Genomic DNA, 21,981 nt, shown 5'->3' with positions numbered 1-21,981 from the left:
CCTCAATGTTTTTTTGCTTTAATTTTGAAACTCGCTTTCAGGCTGCACAATTTTGCAACTGCTTCAAGGTCATTATTATTATTATTAAGGTCAGAAGCTCACCAGCTCATGTGTCATCCTGTCTCTCAAAATAAATCAGTAGCCTCACCAGCATTCCGGTTGTTTCGGTGCAGCTTGCACCAGTTTTTTCCTCACACACTTCATCATCGGAGTTGTCTTCATTAGCTTGCAACAATGATGATGATGAGCATGCTTGCACGATGTCTTCTTCAGTGAGGATCTGATGTCCTAAATCATTATTACACATTATCCATGGGGACGTGAAGTCCTCATGGATAATGTGTTAGGTCTGAACAACCCCCTAGACGTTGAAATAACTGAACAAAATCCTTATCATCCTTTTTATCATCAGGATCCAAAGAAATATCCATTTCCTCCTCAGATCTTTCTATTGGAACATCAGACCAAAGTTTTTTCCAGCATTTTATAAGGGTAGTCTTACCAGTTTCGTCCCAAGCTGCAGCAGAAAAATGACTGTTTTTACGTTGACATTTTTAAGAAGGTTCATAAAGTTTGATTTTTCTTCAAGCGCCTCTGTTGTTCTAACAGTGAGATTATTAACTTCTTTAACTCCTTGATCCATAGGCTGTAATAGTGCAGTAATGTTGGGTGGCAAAAATTTTACAAAGATGATGCCAGATCTCAGTTGTTCTTCTGCTGGGTGGGTTGGAGCGTTATCAATGAATAAAACTGCTTTTTCTTCCAGTCCTTGATCCCTTAAATATTTTTTAACTAAGAGAACAAGCAAGATGAAAAATCAATCTTTAAAAAGAGCTGAGCACATCCAAGCTGATTTTTGTGACATGCACTTAGCTGGGAGGGCATTTAATTTCACATTTTTAAGAATGCAGGGCTTAGCAGATTTTCCTATGACTAACAGTGGTAACTTTAAATTCCCAGATGCATTACTGCACAAAAGCAATGTCACTCTTTCCTTACTCAATTTATGTCCTTTAGCTGATGAGTCAAGTTTTGGGACAAGTGTTTTTTTTGGATAACATTTTGAAAAATAAACCAGTCTCGTCAGCATTAAAAATTTGGGATGGAACTAAACTTTCTTCACTAATAAACTTGATAAACTGTACTTTAAATTCTTCGCTTGCAACACAATCACCAGAAAGACTTTACCTGTAATTCCGAGCTGTCAGATTCCATGATGCTCCTTCCACCTTGATAACCACCCCAAACTCGCAGTAAAAGACGGGTCACTTCCTAACTTTTCGTTAAGGCTAAGAGCCATTCATTGAAGGACTGGGCCTGAAAGAGGAATCCCTTGCCTCTCGTTCTTGACAAAACCAAATGTATAAGGCCTCGTCCAAATTTTCATTTTTTGCCTGCTTAATGGTAGCTCTATTTCCTAAGCTGTCTTTAGCCACCATTTTTGCACAAAAGTTTGATTGCTTTCCTATTTTTTTTCCAACCAGAAACAGTTTGTTTTGCCACCCCTATATTGAGAGCGATCTTTTTTAAACTTTCCCCCTTATTAATACGAAAAAGGTTGTTCAGTTTATGTTCCATCGACACGGTAACACTTTCTTTTTGTTGCCATCTTCTGTTAATCCAAAACCACAAAAAAAAAAAAAAACACACTAAAGGACTGAGGTAAGGTGTACGTGTGAACAATGCTAGCTGCAGCTATCAACTGAATAGGCTAGCACTCGAGATTACCCTACTACTGTTTCTGACCATACCAAGTGGTCCGGTTGGATTTCTGGGAGGTTACAGTAAGCATGTTACAACCATAAAACAATAAAAACAATTAGCAGTCCCCTGTTTATTAGGCTTTCCTGTTAGTGGAATCTATTATAAAGGGATAGTAAACAGATCTTATTGAATTTGCACTAATACCAACAGATGGAATTCTGTGGGTTTTCACGTTAGTATGGTGAAATGTGTTTCCCCCTTCCATGAAATTTTCAATCATATCAAAAACATAAATAAATTTTCAGAATGTTCTCTTCATTCCTATTTTTCAAGTTTCGTAACTTGTTACTCCGTTCTCACTTGCGCGTATCGTGTTAGTTGCAATTTAAGCGTGCGGTGTTCTTTGTTATTGATTGCTTATCATTTTTACTGTTTTAAATTTTAAACCTCCTCTCAAATGTCAGTGAACAGAAATTATTTTTTTTCGATAGTTAAAATTTTCCCGACTGAAAACAGTCCGAATTAACAGAAAGTCCGGTTAATCAGGATCCAGATTAATGGGGTTCTACTGTAGTAAGTGGTGGCAATTGTCAGTTTGCATCTGGGCACATATAGAGCTTGGCTGGATCCTGCCTACAGTGGCAATTTTCAGTGGAGAAAGAACAATGCATCGAGGGTTAAAGGAGGTACTTAAGAAGTTGAGAGAGCCAATGGGTGGCTCAGCTCAAAGAGCACAAGAGAGATGGGCCATTTGAGTATCTTGAGGGGGGGGGATTTATAGTGCTCCCATGTCAACTTTGCTTGTTTTCAAATATTTAACATGGCAGTTCGGCAGTATATACATTTGAGTTGACCATAGTTTGAGTCCACGTGTCATTAAATATGGTTAATGACTAAATTTAAAAATGATTAGTTGTAAATTCCTCTCATCAATTTGGTCATGCTAGAATATAAACAGAATAATTTTCTTTCATAGGAGTGCAAGCATCATGTCCAATCCAGGACCAGTCCTTAAGGGAGTAAAATGCACCTAGGCTCTAGAGTGAAAAGGATTCCCCCAAACACCAATTAAGTAGGAATCCTACTTAATCGGTAGGAATCTTTACAAGAACGTCTTGACACAGGCCGTTTGAATTCAATCCTAAAACAAATAAAAAAATTTTTTATACTTTTCATTAAACTTTATCGATGATTTTTTTTTAGATTAACATTCATTCCTTTGTTATGAAAGCATTTATGCACAGCCATTTTACTGAATAGAGAGAAAATAAAATATTCAATGCTCAATTAGCACGGCGCCTCCGTAGCCAGGTGGGAAGGAGCAGCAGTGTGTAGCACACGCTTCTTGATTTAGACCAGGTTCGAGCTCGTCACCACCAAATACAGAGGATGCGGAAAGGTCAGCGAATGACCACCGCATATCCCCGGAGCAATATGGCCTTAGTTGCTAATGCTCCTAAAAACCAAATAACACACAAACAAACAAGCTCAATTAGCAATAAAAGACATCTGCTTGCCAATGACATGACATGACATGACAAGACCAGACCGCTTTTGGAATGTGTTCTGCATGGCTATCAGTACAAGAAGAAGCCTTTGTTGACCCAGAAAATGAGGAAAAAGTGACTTGCTTGGGCTAAAACAGCAATGGGACACTGTCATCTTTTCTGATGAATTGAAATTCAACCTGCATGGCTCAGATGGTAAGTGATATATCAGAAGACGAAAATCGGAGGCATACCATCCTGATTGCATAACACCAGCTGTAAAGTTCCTCGCCAGTCAGGTGGTCTAGGGATGCATAACAAGAAAAGGGGTGGGGTGAATTAAGTTTATTAACAGAACAGTGAATTCAGAAACCTGCACTGATACCCTGGAGGAATGCCTGAAACCCTTTATTAGGGATCACCAGACAGACGTCCAAAACTGCATTTTTTAACATGACTCAGCACCCTGCACACAGCAAAATTGGTAAGTTTTATGATATTTAGATTTAATGATGAGTTTGTCTTCTTGTCTCACAAAGCTTAAAACATACTTAAACCAATGTTTATCCTCGTTTTTCTCCCTTAAGGTGCAATCAGAACCTCAGAAATGCTGGAATTACAGTATCGGACTGGCCCGGCAACAATCAAGATTTGAACCCTATTGAAAATTGCTGGTACATACTGTCATCTAAAATTGCTAAGAAGAAGTCAACAAGTAAGATTCAGCTGCAGGAGTGCATTGTAAGGGTGGGGTACTATGAAATCACACAACCATATATCCACAAGTTGACTAACTCTATGCCACATCGTTGCAAGGCTGTAATTGCAGCTCGAGGAGGAACAACAAAATATTGAGAACTTATTTTGCTGATTTATAGTACATAATACTATTACGTTAACTTGTCATTTCAGTTTATACATGTAAATGCCATAAAATATGTTTGGTTGCCATTATTTCCATTTGCATGATTTCTCATATTTCCATTAATTAAACATTTTACCCTTTGGGCATATCAGGTGGAGTCTTTTTATTGGATTTCATTCACAGAGATATACATCCCATTTAACAAATACATTTTGAACATTTCTGCAACCCACAAAGCAGCGCAAAACACATTATTTGGAAAATTCACAAGTGATCCAGTTTTTTTGCTCACCACTGTACAGTCAAATCATCAATATCAAGCAGACCAATCTGATTCATCCTGTTCCTTTTAGAGTTTATATAAGTAAAGAAGTCTTTGCTATTTTTCTTTGCATCCTTTGCCAAAGATTTCTCATAATCTGCCTTTTCTTGCCTAACCTCCTTTGTGACTTGATTACAGACTAGCTTAGCGGCTTCTGTCTCACCTGATAATTTAGATGCATCCCATGCAATTTTTCTTCTCTGCAATGAGTCTCATTAGTTCATCTGACATCCATTTAGGTCTCATCTTTGAACAATCTCAGTTAATCTTACATCCATTTGGCCTAAACCTAGTATTTTTTAATATAATTTTAAGTATTTTTCACCAACCATATGTTGAAATGACAAAATAAAACAAAAGCCAAAATTTGATAACTTTATCATTTAGCTTATCTTTATCTTACAATAAATTACTATTTACAGTGGATATAGAAAATTAAAATATCATAAAATACAATAAAATATACCAGGTTAAAAGCGATAAAATAACTGAAGCTTTCGAAGGCTCCACCTTCTTTCTCAACAGTACGCTTTTTTACTTTACAGTGCAACTTTAAATACCCGCAGGTTCACGGCACATGTCACATGATTCGATGGCACATGCACTGTTCTCGTGCGTGCCGGAACCCGACGTGGCTCGGGAGCGCATCAGGTGGAATCGTTCATCCCCTCTAAGGATCACTGCCTCAAAGAGGGGATGGATATGCATACCCCTATTTCTATTAATATTGTTCTCAATGGAACTAATCCGCAAGCTCTCGAGCCACTTGCGGTCCCAAAACCTATGCGCCTGGTCAATGATAACTGCTTTGTCCGGTGAGATATGGCGCTGCTTCTCCCAAAAGTGTTCGGTAACGGTCAATTTTCCCATAGTCTGCATTCCTTATCGCCATTGTGTTCTCCCCTAGACAATCCTTGAGAGCCGCTTTCTTTCCCCCACATAACATTCCCCACAATCCGGGCACTTAATGCTATAGACGACCCCATTTGTATTTTCGTTTGAAATGGGGTCTTTCACCTGTGACACGACTGTGTGCAGTTTCCGAGTTTTGGAAGCTGCACACAGCATGTCTGGGAGTTTCGTAATACCCGAGCTATACGCTCGGTTAAACCCAGATAGTAGGGAATGTACGGAGTGGCTATCGGCGTAAAAGACTCACCTCTCCTCTGTTCTCCTCTAATATATTTCTCTATTGTCCCCTGGGGGTAGCCACACCTCTCGGGGAGAACACAAAGGCAATAAGGAATTCGGACTACAGAAAATCCGACGTGGCCAAACACTTTTGGGAGAAGCAGCCATATATCCCCAAACGAAGCAGTTATCATTGACCGGGCGCATAGGTTTTGGGACTGCAAGTGGCTCAAGAGCTTGCGGATTAGTTCCATTAAGAACAATATTAATAGAGACAGGGGTATGTGTATCCATCCCCTCTTTGAGGCAGTGATCCTTAGAGGGGATGAACGATTCCACCTGACGCGCTTCAGAGCCACTTCCAGTTCTGACACGAGAACAGTGCACGTTATGTTATGGTATGTTATTTGGTGTTTAGGAGCATTAGCAACTAAGGCCATATTGCTCTGGGATATGCGGTGGTCATTCCCTGACCTTTCCGCATCCTCCGTATTTGGTGGTCACGAGCTTGAACCCCGGTCTAATCAAGAAGTGTGTGCTACGCACTGCTGCTCCTGCCCACCTGGCTACGGATGCACCAACAGTGCACGTGCCATCGAATCACATGACATGTGCCGTAAACCTGCGGGTATTTAAAGTTGCATTGTAAAGTAAAAAAATGTACTGTTGAGAAAGAAGGAGGAGCCTTCGAAAGCTTCAGTTATTTTATCGCTTTTAACTTGGTATATTTTATTGTATTTTATGATATTTTAATTTTCTATATCCACTGTAAATAGTAATTTATTGTAAGCTTAATTATAAAGTTATCAAATTTTGGCTTTAATTTTATTTTGTCATTTCAACACACGGTTGGTGAAAAATACTTAAAATTATATTATGAATATACCCAACCCCAGAGGCCTATTTGGAGAACTAGTATCTTAATTGGCAGGAAAAACTTAATAGCTTCCAAGATTAATTCCTTGAATGCTTTCCATTTAGAATTTTCCATTGGTAACGTCATAAGTTTGTCCCACTGTATAGAATTTACAAAATCTCTGAGATCAATGAAGTCACCTTTATAAAAGCAAAATCCCTCCCTTTACCCCTGATGGTAGTTACATCTTTAAGTAAATCCCACAAAGCAAAAATACACTGGGATCACTGCCACCTAGTGGTTCCTTTATCTGTAAATTCTTAATGTGTGAATAATCACTGCTGATAATCAGATTAAGAGTATTACTCCCTCTGGTTGACTCTCGAACATGCTGATGTAGAAAACAATCATCCAATAAATCCACAAAAGCCTTGCTAGTGTGCAAGTGACCAACCCACAAGTTCCAGTCAATATCTGGGAAGTTAAAATATCCCATTATAAGACATTCTGATTTACTGGCCCATACTATTTCTCTGTATAGTTATTCATTGTACTCATCAGAGTCATTAGGCCTATAACAAACTCCCACCCTGATTTTCACTTTCCCAGTGCTTATGTCACATCGAACTGACTCAACATTCCACTGTTCATCTATGTCAACTGGATTCACTTCCTTAGATTTTGTGTGTTTCTTAACTAACAGCATAACCCCACCCTCCTCCTTCCTTTCCTGTCTATCCTTTCCATACACATTGTACTCTCCAAATTCCAATTGTGAATTGCTTATATCTGTTTGACATCCACATCTCTGATATCTCAACAATATCTGCCTTCAATATCTTGACCAACACTTCAAATTCATCAAATTTATTTTCTATAGTCCTAGCATTAGTGTACATGCACCTGTTCCTACTCTTAGTTACTCTAACATAGCTGATGTATTTACTAGTTTCATGACTCCCAGCAGTTCCTGAAATCCCAAGCAACTTGCTTTCCAGGCTGCTGCTCATTCCAATAGAAGCAGTGCAAGAATCACTTCCACCTCTGCCTGCGGCTACTGTTAATCTACTAGTCCCTGAATCCCCCCCCGACCGGGCTAGCCAGGTGGGTAAAGTGCCTGCCTGGCAACCCAAAGGTCGCGAGTTTGAATCCTGCCTTGGGCTTGGAGCAGAGTAAAATGTAAAAACTTTGGGAGGTGCATTATGGCCACAGAAGCCAATGCGCCAACAACTAACAAAAAAAAAAAAAAAAAAAAAATCCCCCCCACCCCCAAGCTAGCAGTTTACCAACGCACCTAACATTGCTCAATAGCATCAGCAAATATCCTTGCACCCTTTCTATTTAAGTGTATCCCATCGTTGTAGAAGCAATTTCTCCTGTTAACAATCTCTCCTGACCACGCTGTAAAAAATTCTACCCCCCACGAGCCTGGCACAATCTTTCCAAGGTCGAATTGATCGACAAGGCTCTCATCATATACCCCCCTCCTATCGTGTCTGGGCAAGATTGCATACACTTTCAAATTTAACCTTAACTCATGACTTTTTTCAACACTGACCTATACTTGTTAAGTAAATCCGCAGATATCCTACACTTAATGTCATTAGTGCCAATATGTAAATTGATATTGCATTTTGTGCCCCTAAAAGATATCTGCTCTAAAACATCATCAAATTTTGTCCCTGGCAGACATAATACCCTGGTCCTATTCAACCTATCCTTTTTGCACAATATTTTTCCCAGTTCCCTGATAATTGAGTCACCGACAATAAGTAGCTCCTGTGGGACCAGCACATTCTGCCCTGAAGATTGCCACTGTGTTGACTGGTGCACAAGAGTGAACTCTGGCATTGAGTTGGGCAGATGCGAGTTTGATGGGCCCCCATTTTAATTCCTTCGAGGGCATCTACCTGACTCTTCAAACTCTCAGTTGCCCATAAGAACGCTGAGTTGGCACCTAATTTCTTCACACACACACACTGCACCTAGTACACATAGAGACATCCTCCATGGCTAGATTATGTCCTGTTCCAGAAAGGTCCGGAAACTTTGCAGATTTTGCACATTTTTTTAGACCATGATGAATTTGAGAATTGCTCCCTTCGGTTCCTTCCGAACCACAGCAGCAGACAAGAAAGAAGTTTCACACTTATATCTTGAGACTTGCCACATTGTTACATGGTAATAGTAGAATCATGCAATTGTTTGTATATTTTCCAAGGACCAACAGAGTCACCAATGACATTTGGTGACTCTGTTAGTCCTTGGAAAATATACAAACCAATGAAATGCTGTTCTACAGTATTCTGGATTATCCTTGAAAATTTACATGTTGGTTTTGGTGTTGAACACCTTAATTTCAGTCTTTTGCACTACAAGCAAGAGTTCCATGACAAGCCATATTCAACTGCCTGTATTTCTGACATTTAAGCGCCCTAGGGGATTTGGTATGTATGCACTTATTGGGTGGTGCATGTAGCCAGCAGTAATGAAGTTGAATTCAAGGTAAGGATGAGCCTTCTAGTAGGGATTGGGGCGAAGGTAAAGAAAGCCAACATGAGAACGATGAGAAACGTCAGATAACTTACACAGAAAATTAGTTTCCCGATACAGCACTCTAGCACTGCTCGCTCGGTAAACAGACGGTAGGTGTTATCGGTCTGGAGCAAAGTCGAGAATGATATATTGATTGACAGGTAGGCTTGGCAAATGATGTGCTGATTGGTGCACAAACGCAACACATGACAACATCGGTTTAGCATCACTTTAGTAGCACTCAGAAGCACTAATGGTAACTTTTCCTAATGAACGCTTTCCATAATGGTGAAAAAAAGTCTGGGATGGCTCACCCATGGTCATGGGTGAGCCATCCCTGAACTGACTGTCATGTCAAAGCAAGGATCAAAGTAGTGTATTGCAGCGAGACCACCCGCTCAATCACCAGATTCACTCTTCTGAATTTCCAAGAGTTGCACTCATAGGAAACATGCCAGATTCCGATAACGTTAGCCTAGAACTAAGGTTGTGGGCATCAGATCCTAGCGATGCTAATCTGGAGGACTGGAAACATCAGTGGAAAGTCCCCTCACCAAATACAAGTGCCAAAATTGAGAGATCACAATTAAGCAATGTGGTAATGCTGTACCAGATGATGAGAATCATCTGTCACCACCACCCAGTGTTATAAAGGCTCAGCCTTTCCTCTGTGAGCAGCCTAGGTTGGGGGCATGCACATGCACACACACTGGTATATTTAGGGAAGTATAGTACACCCCTAATATAATCAAAATAATTATCCAGAATCATCCTTTAGAACAGTGATTTTCAACCTTTTTTCAACACACGGCACACTGAACAAGGTGCTAAAATTGTCAAGGCACACCATCAAGTTTTTTAAGCAGAGATTTTATCATTAAAAAAATGAGTATTAAGATTGTGTTTAAAAGTTCAGTAGGTAAAATTCTAATCATTGTGTTATTTTTAAAAATAATACTGATCTGGATTTCAGAAGATTTATTTTTAAAATTTATGTTCATATTTGTTATTATTCCAATTATTGAAATTAGATATCATTGAAAAAGATGTCATTTATAAAAAAAATATATTAAAACATCACTAAAATGATTACAATATCATTTATATAAAAATATCAGTGGGAAACCTGTGCTTGGTGATGTCTCATAATGTCTCTTGTCCAAGGTCGGATGGTTGACAAGCATACCCTCAAGTCCTCCTTCAATGTTTGAAGTCGCGACCAGTTCTTGCTCTTCATCATGTTCAAAGTAGAGAAAGGAAGGAGTGCTTCAATCACCTTTGTGATAATGGGGTACTTCTGTCAGACAGACAACAAGAATGAGGTCACATCTGTTTATGAGTGCTTTAGTTTCAGTCCTCTGTCGTTTCTTATTTCCGTCAGCTCATCTTCTTCTGCAACAGTTAATTCTGCTGATTCTAATGCACTTAACACAAACGGATCTCTTACCCAGTCCAAGGAAGATGCATCAAGTGATGGGAAATACTCAGCAGTGACAAACTTTGTAGAATTAAATCGACAAGACTTTTATCCAGTCTGCAACTTTTTGTCAGCTCAAACATTTCAACTTTGTTCTCTTTTTTGATTCTGACTCCCCACAATGTTAATTTTTCTTTAAAAGAGTTAATTTTGTCAGTACAAGTAAGAATATTTTCATTCTTTCCCTGCATACTCTTGTTAAGAGTGTTCGAGGCTTGGGAGATGTCAGCTAGGAAAGCAACTTTATTGCACCAGGTCTCATCACTAAGCAGATCAGTCAGCTCAGACTCTTCAGACAAAAAAAAAATAAGCTTTTCCCTCAGTTCATAGAACCTTGAAAGCACCCGCCCTCAAGATAGCCGCCTCACTTTGGTGCAGTAGGAGTTGTGTGTGAGCAGCTTCCATGGCAGAACAGTGTTGAAAACAACCTCGATTTTAATGGCCTACTGTTGATGTAGTTAGCCATTTTGATCTCTTCTTCTTTCTTATTTGGATTTTAGGAGCATTAGCAACTAAGGCCATATTGCTCCGGGGATATGTGGTGGTCATTCCCCGACCTTTCCACGTCCTCCGTATTTGGTGGTCATGGGCTCGAACCCCGGTCTAATCAAGAAGCATGTGCTACACACTGCTGCTCCTGCCCACCTGGCTACGGAGGCACCACCATTTTGATCGTCTCATCCAGTACTTTTTGTACCTCAGCTACTACTGATTTTGAAATGAGGGCCTCTCTGTGCAGGAAACAGTGTCAGGGTTCTTTTGCTTGGTCAGTACGATGAATCCTTTCAGACTTCCCGACACAGAGGGTGCACCATTCATGAAGATGCACGATTTCCATGACAAATTGTGAGAACTGAAATACTGTCAACAACATCAAGAATGTTTTGGCCTTTTGTTATTTCTGGTAGTGATTCGGAAAATAAAAATTGTTCAATGATATCTCCATTACAAACAAACCTGCTGAATGCTAGGAGTTGAGCTTTTCCAGTGATGTCAGTTGACTAGTCCAACTGGATGGCAAAAAAAAAAAAAAAAAAAAAAAAAATTGGCTTCTTTAATGTTAGCTATCGCTTGTGGCTCAACATCTTGAGACATGTCTTGTATATGTTGACTAATAGTGATATCAGACATAGGGATTTTCAAAATCTATTTTTCATATTCCTCGCCAAACATAATATTTACAATTGTACAGGATGCTAGTAAAATTACTGGCTCAGCAATTGTATATGATTTCATCTTTTTTTGCCATGATTTCAGCAACAGCACAGCTTTCTTCTTGAGCTTTGTCAGAAATAGTTGTAATTTTGGTCCATTATTTAGCCTACCATGTTTGATCAGCTATAAGCCATTTAAAACATTCAATTGGTTTCTCGCATAATTGTGAGTGCTTTGTGTGAAGGTGACTTTTCAGCTTACTTGGAACCATAGCTTGGTTTGCCAGATTCTCACCACAAACAATACACTTATGACGTGGCTGCTCTTCTCCAGATGAAAAGAATCTGAAGGACAAATACTGCACGACGATTTTAGAACTAACACTAACTATACTATATGTTATACTACCAGAACTAGTGCCAGCTACACTTGATTCATTGTCATCATCTAACTTTAATAAGCCCTAAAAAAGAAATGAATAAACTAAATTCAGAAATAACAAAATAACTAAAACGAAATAGAAATAATAAACAAAAATGCATTAGTGCAAACTTACACGGAATAACACACCAGATCTGAACAACAGCTGACTGAAGACTAACACCAGTGGCTCGACAAGGGCGAAAGGTGGGGTGATAAAAGTACATCACAGAGTTATTTTGGGATCTGGTACAACAAGGAAGGAAGTTCTTGAAATTTTACTATAATAACTTTTTTTTTTTTTTTATTATTATTAACTGTTATTGTTTTCATTCTTATTGGGCCTTTATGAAAAATATACAGTACTTCTAAAATTTACCTAGACTTTTTATTCCTCAATTTTTTTTCTCACTTCTTTTCGACCTTTCCCAAAACTCCAGCAGCATATCTGAAGACCCTTCTCGGTACACCAATGTGCCAGGGTAAACCGGTTGAAAATCGCCACTTTGGAACTTGCACACAGAAGATCTGGTTGTTACAAATGGACCATACTGAAATTCAGTATACTCAAATCAAGAATGTGATCTGAATACCATTCCACTTGCATTTTAGACTTCAAGTGTCAGCCATTGCTATCATCACTGAAAGAATGTCTAAAACGACTAACAAACTATTGCAACTTTTTGTGAAAATGCCATATTTCATTTGTAACATTTTTATAACTTTATTTTTCTCTTGAGATATTTTCACTATTACCAAAAAAAAACAGTAAGAACCTATTTTAAATTAATATAATTTAAAAACAAATGCAGTTTACTTACATTTACAGTATCTTGATAAAGTTCTTCTGCAAAGATATTAATTCATATCAACACATTAAAAATAGTATGATACAAAAAGAGAATACAATAAAATAAAATTGTTTAAAAATTTTAGATCAGTAAGCAAGAAAAATTTTTAATGAAATAATATATCAAAATATAGCAAAACTTTTAAACTTTTAAGAATTTGAACTGCAGTTTTCAGAAAAACCCAGTCACTAAAAAAAAAAAAAAAAAAAAATTTTTAAAAAATTTAAAAAAATTAAAAAATAAATAAATAAACACACTACTACAAACTAATATAATGAAAGTGACTAACGGAAGGACTACATTGTATTCAGAAACATGTATATCTTCAAAATAGAAGTAATATAGCAGGGATGGACCGAGATGAAATATTTCTCGCTACAAAACTTTTTGAAGGAACAGTGAAAAATGAAAAAATGATAATGTTTTAGTATAAAAAAAGTTCTTAATATGATAAAAAAAATGAATTTTAATTTTCTATATATGCCCATCTAAAACAATACATTTCATCCAATGCTTATGATTTTGTATGCTCTTAAAGTAAAAATGAATTAAACTCTTAGAGGCCAACCTTTTTTCACAGTGCTTAATTTCTTCACTGGAGTTGCACTTGTTACCTTGAAGATGCTCTTTAAGTGTAGGGAGCAATTGCAGTTAAATCTTGGAATATAGAGAAGTAGAAACACAACTACAAATCCAAGTGATGAAATTCTGGCCAATATTGTGCTAGAGGCATTATGGTCTTGTTGACTTTGCACCATAAAGCCAATAAACAAACAATGTTGTGCTGAAATCTTACTATGAATTATATTAATGCCTACTAAGACTTCAGCACAACATTGTTTATGGGCTTTAGGATGCAAGAGCAACAAGTCATAATATGCAATATAATGCATATTAAGCCATTAAAATCCATAAACAATTTGTGCTGAAGTCTTAATATGCATTATATTAAGATATCAACATCTTAATATAATTTTTAATTTATAATTATTAATACTAATAGTACTAAATGACACCAAGAAGCAAGCTTATACGGCAAAAAAAAAAAAACCCTACCTACCTCATCTGTTCAAACCCTCTAATAACTCATCTAATTCTTCCTTAAATTTATTCAAACTACCCACCTCCACAATACCAGATGGAAGTTTCTTCTGACAATCAATTACTCTGGCTGAAAGCAAATTTTCACATGGTGATACAACAACCCTGTTTTACTTTAAACTTACATCCCCTTATGTATATGTCATCATGCGAGAGATAGAATGGCATAAACATTTAATTTATTCAATTCATTTAAGGCCTTAAACAATTCACTCAGAGGCGCCTAGCTTCCAGATGCTGTTTGAAGAACAAGTCTTTCTTAGTATGGGTACCTACCCTTTTGTGTCACGGACTAATCTTGTTGCTCTTTTCTGCACCTGTTTTAACAGCTCCACATAATATGAGGTTTCAGACCTGTATGTAGTACTCAAGATGCAGCCTAACCATTTCTTCATACAATGAGACAATTTTTTTTCCCTTTGTATAAGAACAATCATCTTTGTTCCTGCTGACAAAATTCCTGTATGTCACTTGCAAAATCCAAGTGCTATCCTAACAGCCTGTCTACAATACTCAGAAAACTTCACAGACTGTATAATTAACCCCAAGCCATTTATCCACCACCTGCAATGAGGTACCACCCAATTTGTATGTTATCCTGGGATTATGCTTTCCATTTCCATATGCATTTTTCAGTGTTAAACCTCAATAGCCACTTCTCAGCCTCTGACTAATTTTTCCAGGTCTTTCTAAAGTAGTATGCCTTGATTCTTGTCATTAGTAATTAACTGTTAATCTTTGTATCATCTGCAAACTTAGAGAATGAGCTTGATATGCTTCCATCAATATCATTAATAAATACTGTAAAGAATAACAGGGACAGCATTGAACCAGGAAGGACTCCACTAATAACATTAGTCCAAGAAGAATAGTACCCATTTATAACTATTACCCTCTGCCTTCTGCCACTCTACCACCTCTATATCTTTAGCAGTAACTGGTCCCTAATTTGTACTGCAGTTTTTCATTCAGAACAGTATCAAATATAATTTTAACATTATATAAATCTAAATATATAATGTTAAAATTATTTTTTGCATCCAGTTCCTTGCTCCAACATTACAGCAGCCAATCATACCAGCCAGACAAGACCCTCCCCAAACAACTGGCACTGCAACTGCCACGCAAATGCATTTCTGCCAAGACAATCTCAAAGCATTTCTTAATCATCGACTCAACAACCCTCCCTAGAACAATTCAATGTTTCACTGTGTCATATGTACTTGTTTGCTGTCTCCAGGGTCCCCCCATTTGCTGTCATCTGTAGTTGGTATCAAGCCAATGCCAGCCATGTGAATAAAGTGTGTGATGTTGTGCAGTGTTTGTATGCTTTAGGCTGGCAACTTTGCAGCCAGGATGTGGCAAACACCTGGTTGGCTAACCCCTTCCTCTCGTTCCTATTCACAAGGAGGTGCACTATGTTTTACTATAAAGTTCAGTACTGCATTTCACAAGAACTAATTCTGGTTAGGCCTAAATAGGAATAGAGAAGAAGAATGATAGCAGCTATGATGTGAGAATAGGTAATGGTTGGACACAGGTTCAATATTTTGAACCTCGGAATTTGAAGAGACGAGACTTGAGAAGGGAAAGTAAAAGTACAGAGAAGACAGATGGTGTTCTCTGTGCCATCTCAGAAGGAGGTCAGCAAGCCCCATGCTTAAGCATCGGAGTAGATGATCCTACCCTGAAAAGTTTAGCAGAAATCCCATTCTGAGAGAGAGTGACGATGCCAGCAGAAGTTCTATGTCAAGTAGAAGCAGAACCCATCCAGCAAAGTACTGGGTAAGCAATGATCTCACCCCGGTCATGGTGTCAGCAGTCAAATTCAGGTTAGTCAGTTTCTGGAACATGACGTCAGTCTGGTAGTAATGTCTCAGCTGGTGGAATGTCAATCCAGATGGCGAGGATTCAGTGAAGGTCAGTCCAGTAGCTGAATGTTGATTCTTCTGCAGAAAACATTACTGACAAATTAATAGAAAGTAGGGAAATTTTCCTTTGAAGTCAGCAGGAAAGGCAAATCCCCTCTAGTAACAATTCCTGTTAGGATTTAGAGACTTGTTCTTATGTCCATGAAGTATGGGCAGTCATGAAGGATGTATGTATATACAAGGGGGTATCAAAAAGTTCATACCCTTACCTAGAAATAATAGCCCTAGAAAGGGCTATTATTTCACAGGAACTTTAATCCTTTTCTATGTACTCTATATAGTAACACACTTCTCCTATTTTTAGTTCAGTTGTTTAATGCCTTGTTCATAGAAGTCCACACTTTTTGCCTGAAACCACGATTCCACTTCACTGATGACTTCCTGAGACGAATCAAAGCCACTGCTTTGACATGTCTTCATTCTCCGGATCATACTGGTACACCCAGCATTCGTCATTTATCACCAATCGATCAAAAAAGTTCTCAACATCGGCATTACACAAATCAAACAGTTGGCAAGAACAATGCATTCGACATTGGTTCTGCAAAGATGTCAGCAATTTGGAACCCATCGTGCGGAGACCTTAGAGATGTGCAGATGGTCATGTAAAATGCTGTGGGCAGACCCATAACTAATTCCCACGACATTTGTGATGAAATGAATTGTCACACATCAGTCACTCAGCACCTCAACCTTTGCAACCGTCTCACTGTCTGTGGATGGTGATGACTTCCTTCTCTTGGCTCATCAAAGACTTTTACAACCACACTGGAACTCGCGTTTCCACTTTTTTACAGTGTCATGGGATGGACAATTCTGCCCGTACACAGCTTTCATTTCTTCATCAATTTCCTGAGCTTTCTTGCCCTGTAAATGCAGGAACTTGATCACTGCTCAACACTCCACTTTGTCAACAACAGCATCCTTCCTCAGATTCCAGGCTCCACCTCTGTTGTATGATCACCTATGGGAATGAAATTTCATAAGTTAGTTAGTGAATATATAGACAACTTATATTAAAAATGGCATCTTCCTACTGATGTTTTATCTAAGTCAGGGTATGAATGTTTTGATACCCCCTCGTATGTATCTGTTGTGAGGTAGCACCTGGAACTACAGTTCAACTCTGCTTGCAAACTCTGATGTCACAAGAACTCTATATATATATATATAAAACAAGACAGCATGTGAGTAGAATGTATTTGTGATGTGTACTGTTGTTATATGTTTCTGTGTTGATTGGCCAACTTCTACTGTTCTAACATTCCAAGGATAGGCATGAATCCTGTGCCCACTGGAAGGAGTATAATACCAGTGGGTGACAGCAATCCTGTGGTAAAGGTTGCCCAAGCCTTAACCACCAACAAGAATAAAAGGGGCACAGTGACCTACAGACTAAAAATTAAGTTACAACTAAGAATTAGTTGTAACTTAATTGTTGGGAGGACTATAAGCTGAAAGCCTTGTGGATTAACTTCAGATTTGAAGGAATCTGCAAGGCTCTAGGGGGGGAGGGGGCTATTGGAAACAAACCTAAATAACTTCAAGGGTAGTAAACTATAGAAGATTTCTTAGTCTCAACAGTGTCTACAGTAATGTCAGGAGTGTTGTCAATAAAATGGCTGAATTCGAACTCCTGATTAGGACAACTTATGCTGATATAATAGGGCAAACGGAAACATGGTATCATCCAGAAATTAGTGATGACGAGTTCCACTATGGTATGTATAACGTATTTAAGAAGGATATGGCAGATAGAAGGGATGCTTCTTATCAAAAGCAGCCTGAGCGTGAAAAGGGCTTTTGCTGAGTCTGAAGTTATGTCTGCCAGCATAGAATCTGTGTGGTGTGAGTTAGTCAGAATGAAAAGGAACAATGAGAGTGGAAGTAATCTACAGACCAGAAGATTGTAAAGAAAATGAAGAAAGTTTTTACATGAAGATGGAATGGAAAAGCAAGTGTGAATGTCTTATTATGGGTGACTTTAGTCTGCCCCAGATTGATTGGTATAAGTGGGAAAATGTGTAAATGCACCATGGGAAAAACTTTAAAATAAACTGGATGATTATTATTTGTACCATCATGTTAGAGAAAGTAGTATGGATGATATTATTCTTTATCTCATCATTACTAATGATTCAGATGATATAACAATGCGTAAAATAATTGTTTGTTTGTTTGTTATTTGGTTTTTAAGAGCATTAGCAACTAAGGCCATATTGCTCCGGGAATATGTGGTGGTCATTCCCTGACCTTTCTGCATCCTCCGTATTTGGTGGTGACGGGATCCTTAAAATACAGGAACCATTATCAGGAAGTGATCATGTAATTGTCAGCTGGAAGTTTAAGAAAGATGTTGCAGTAGTTAAAGGCACAGGTTTTAATTTCAGAAAAGAGGACTTTGACAGTTTAAGGCAACTGTGAACTGGGCAGTTTGCTGAGAGATGACAAATACATTTGAATTATGGAATACTTTTAAAAGCAAAAATCACAAAAGCCACGAATGCATACATACCTTTAAGAAGATACTGCAGGAAGAGGATGCCGAAATGGATGACTGCAGAGCTGGTTGGTTAAATAAGAGCCGAAAAAGATAGCACAGGACAGTTACAGAGTGATGAAAAGTACCGAAGCCTACACAACAGGTATAAGCTAATCTGTAATAATACTACAATTAAGGTCGGAGGCCAAGGCTGCATATGAGAAAGCAGCATTGGCTAAGAGAGCAAAGAATGAGGACAAGGAATTTTTCATGTATGTGAATACAAGGAAGAAAAACGCAAATCAGATTGGACCCTTGTACACTGGGTGTGGGAAAGTCTTAGACAATCCAGCTGATGTTGTGATGAATTGAACAACTACTTTGCACCTGTCTTTACTGATGAAAGACCCTTTAACCTGAGAAGAGGCTATACGAGACAGGCTAAGCCATATGAAATTAGTGATATCATAATTGCAGATGATTATTAGAAAACTTTTTGAGCATAAAGGCAAGTAAGACTCCCAGAGATGATGGCATATACCCTGTAGTTTTGAGGGAGAGTTCGAGGGAGTGTATTGAACCCTTTAGGTTAATTATGAGAGCATCTTTGGACTCTGGGAAGATTTCTTTGGATTGGAGAAGTGTGTGTGTGTGTGTGTGTGTGTGTGCACGCGCGAGATGGAGGTTTAATGGCACATAAGCTTCTGGGGCTACAGATTGGAGAAGTGCCAGTGAATTGCAAATATATAAAAGCAGTTCTAAGAGTGAAGCAGATAACTGCAGACCAGTTAGTTCTGACTTCAGTGGTAGGAAAAATATTACAGGCAGTGATAAAAGAGTGCAATCTAAGGACATTTAGATATACACTGCATTCTGGACACACAACATGGCTTTGTTAAGGGTTAATCATGCTTAACTAACTTAGTAGGCTATTCTGACAGAGTTACTCATGAGCTGGATTTAGGGAATAATTTCAACATTGTTTATTTGGATTTTAGCAAAGCATTTGACTCGGTCTCTCACAAGAGGCTACTGTATAAGCTTGAAAAGGTTGAGATTACTGGTAATATTCTAAGAGGGATTGCTGGGTGGCTGGAGGGCAGATGGCAGAGGGTTGTGATTAATGGACGTTCTTCAGATTGTTGTTACGTCAGGAGTGGGTGCTTCAAGGATCAGTTAGACCACTGTTTGTCATTTTCATAAATGCCACTAACGAAGGAACAGAAGGTGTGATGTCAAAATTTTCATATGATGAAAAGATTTGCAGAGTCATTAATGATCCGTGCTAAGCAGCGCTCCTTCAGAATGATATGAACAGACTTCAAAGACAGTCAGAGAAGTGGCAGCTATGTTTTAATGCTGCTAAATGCAAGGTCTTATACTTGGGGAATTGAAACCCACAAATAAATTATGCACTTGGTGGGGCTGAATTAAAAACAGTGGATTAGGAAAGGGACCTCGGAGTTACAATATGGGCAGATATGAAGTTTTCTGAACAGTGTAAACAGGCAGCCAGGAAAATCCATTGTGTCCTACCTATGATTTATTCAATGCTATCCTGTAGAGATAGGGTCATAATCCCACTTCATATGAAAAAAGACCTTGAGATTCTTGAAAGGGTTCAAAGGTGGCAACTCGAATGGTGAGATTGGCATATGAGGAAAGACTCCGATTATGTGGGCTACTGAGCTTGGCAACCAGGCACCTCAGAGGTGACCTGATTGAGGTTTATAAGGGTCTGAGAGGAATTAGTAAAATGATTGAAGGTGGAATTCTCACAGTTATAAATTTCCAAGATTTATAGAATTCCCAAGTCATAAATTCAAATAACAGGGGTTGAGGTTTAGATTAGTTGTAGGAAGTTTTCTTTTAGCCAGCAAGTCGCTGATAGCTGGAACAAGTTGCCCTCGCAGGTAGTTGAGGCTGACAGTTTGAATAAATTCAAAGGTCTACTTGGATACTTACCTGTGTAAGGAGGGATGCATATAACTTGTGTTTTCTTATCTACTTTTTTTTTTTCCTAGAGCAACAAAAGCCTGTTGCTTCCTTGCACTACTATATGGCAAATACTATTACTACTATTAATTGTGGCAAATAAGAAAGTGCAAATTCAAATACAGCAGACTCTCGATTTACTGGGATCGGTTTAACTGGGACACTTCAGGACTCCAAATAAAAAAAAATATATATCAAACAGAAATCACAAAATTCAAGTAATAACTAGAATAGGTATAAACAGATGTTTTGCAAATCTTTGTAAATAAGCAAGAAGCAGGGCATTATAAAGTCGTCACTGGGTGATTATTATCTTGCAACCCCCACTGTCTTCACATCCAATGCTAAAAAAAGAGAGAGAGAGAGAGAGAGAGAGAGAGAGAGAGAGAGAGAGAGAGAGAACAAATGTTAATTTGTTTTAGCGTGTCACTTCAATTGTTGTTTTGTCACACCGCAAAAAGAAAAATTTTGTTTCATTATTTATGTCAGGGATAACAATTTTTTTTGTTTAGAAATCGCGAAAATGATGGGTAAACACAAATGAGTTGCACTTTCAATTAAACAAACTTGAAATTATTCAAAAGTTTGAAAACAGTGCATCTGTTAAATCTCTAAAGAAACGTTATAATGTTGGTTGTTGTTGTTTGTTTGTTGTTTGGTTTTTAGGAGCATTAGCAACTAAGGCCATATTGCTCCGGGATATGCGGTGGTCATTCCCTGACCTTTCCGCATCCTCCATATTTGGTGGCGACGGGCTCGAACCCCGGTCTAATCAAAAAGCGTGTGCTACTCACTGCTGCTCCTTCCCACCTGGCTACGGAGGCGCCTATAATGTTGGTGACCAAACCATGCGCAAAATTGTAAAAAATAAAGGGAAGCTATTAGATTTAAAATCGACATCGGAAAAAATAAAGGGAAGTATCGTAAAAAAATAAAGGGAAGTATGACACGCGAGCAGTGCGTGGTAAGCTTTTTTATCTATAGCCATATTTTTTTTATGTAGGTTGCTGAACATTTTTTAAAAATTTTTTTTCACTCAATGATTTTTTTCTTTTTTAGGATTGTAAAATTTAAAACAGAATAATAAAAAGAAGAAATCAATAAAGATGATCACGGCACGCACAAATTGTACAAGCAAGATATGGAGTAACAAGCTTAAAAATAGAATGAAGAGAAGATTCTTAAACGTTTTTTTTTTTTATATGACTGAAGATTTCAGTGAAGGGAACACACATTTCACCATAATAACGTAAAATCCCACAGAATTCTAGCTATTGGTATTATTGCAAATGCAATAAGGTAGAGTTTACTACCTGGTTATAATTAGATACACTAACAGAAAAGCCCAGTAACACAAAAAGTGCAAATTGTTTTTATTGTTTTATGGCAGTGACCTCCAGAAATGTGTTTTAGTAAAATGTGAGCTCACGTGGGGTGATAATAGTGAGTTTTGCCTTAACACTGAAGTTCTTTACAGAAGATTCCATTTTGACCATTATTATGGTGCCAACTAAAAGAATAAGTGACAGCGGTACTAGTAAATTTATCAAGAAAATGAAAGTGATCGAGTTGGATCAGAAAATTAAAATAAGGATGTTTGAAAATGGTCAAAAATGAACAAGTATCACACAGAATTTAGATTTGTCAGTGTCAACAGTGAATGCAATAA

The 21,981-nt window shown here is 38.1% G+C and overlaps 1 protein-coding gene across 7 annotated transcripts in view; it reads right to left on the bottom strand.

Moving 5' to 3' along the window:
- The window catches only part of LOC150077549 (uncharacterized), a 308,710-nt gene that overhangs the window by 153,943 nt on the left and 132,786 nt on the right, over positions 1-21,981 (bottom strand). For all 7 annotated transcript variants that reach the window (XR_016547746.1, XR_016547750.1, XR_016547745.1 and 4 more), the window contains one exon: positions 12,774-12,799. Coding sequence is in view for 2 of the 7 variants with exons in the window: in XM_090386993.1 (XP_090243119.1) it covers positions 12,774-12,799 (26 nt within the window). In the remaining 5 variants the exon portion in view is untranslated. The remainder of the gene's footprint in view (positions 1-12,773; positions 12,800-21,981) is intronic.

This window comes from Mastigoproctus giganteus, chromosome 12 (assembly GCF_048544385.1).
Source record: "Mastigoproctus giganteus isolate SK-2022 chromosome 12, ASM4854438v1, whole genome shotgun sequence".
Lineage (NCBI taxonomy): Eukaryota > Metazoa > Arthropoda > Arachnida > Uropygi > Thelyphonidae > Mastigoproctus > Mastigoproctus giganteus.
The sequence above is the reverse complement of the archived record's forward strand: the minus strand, read 5'-3'. Positions and strand labels throughout refer to the sequence as shown.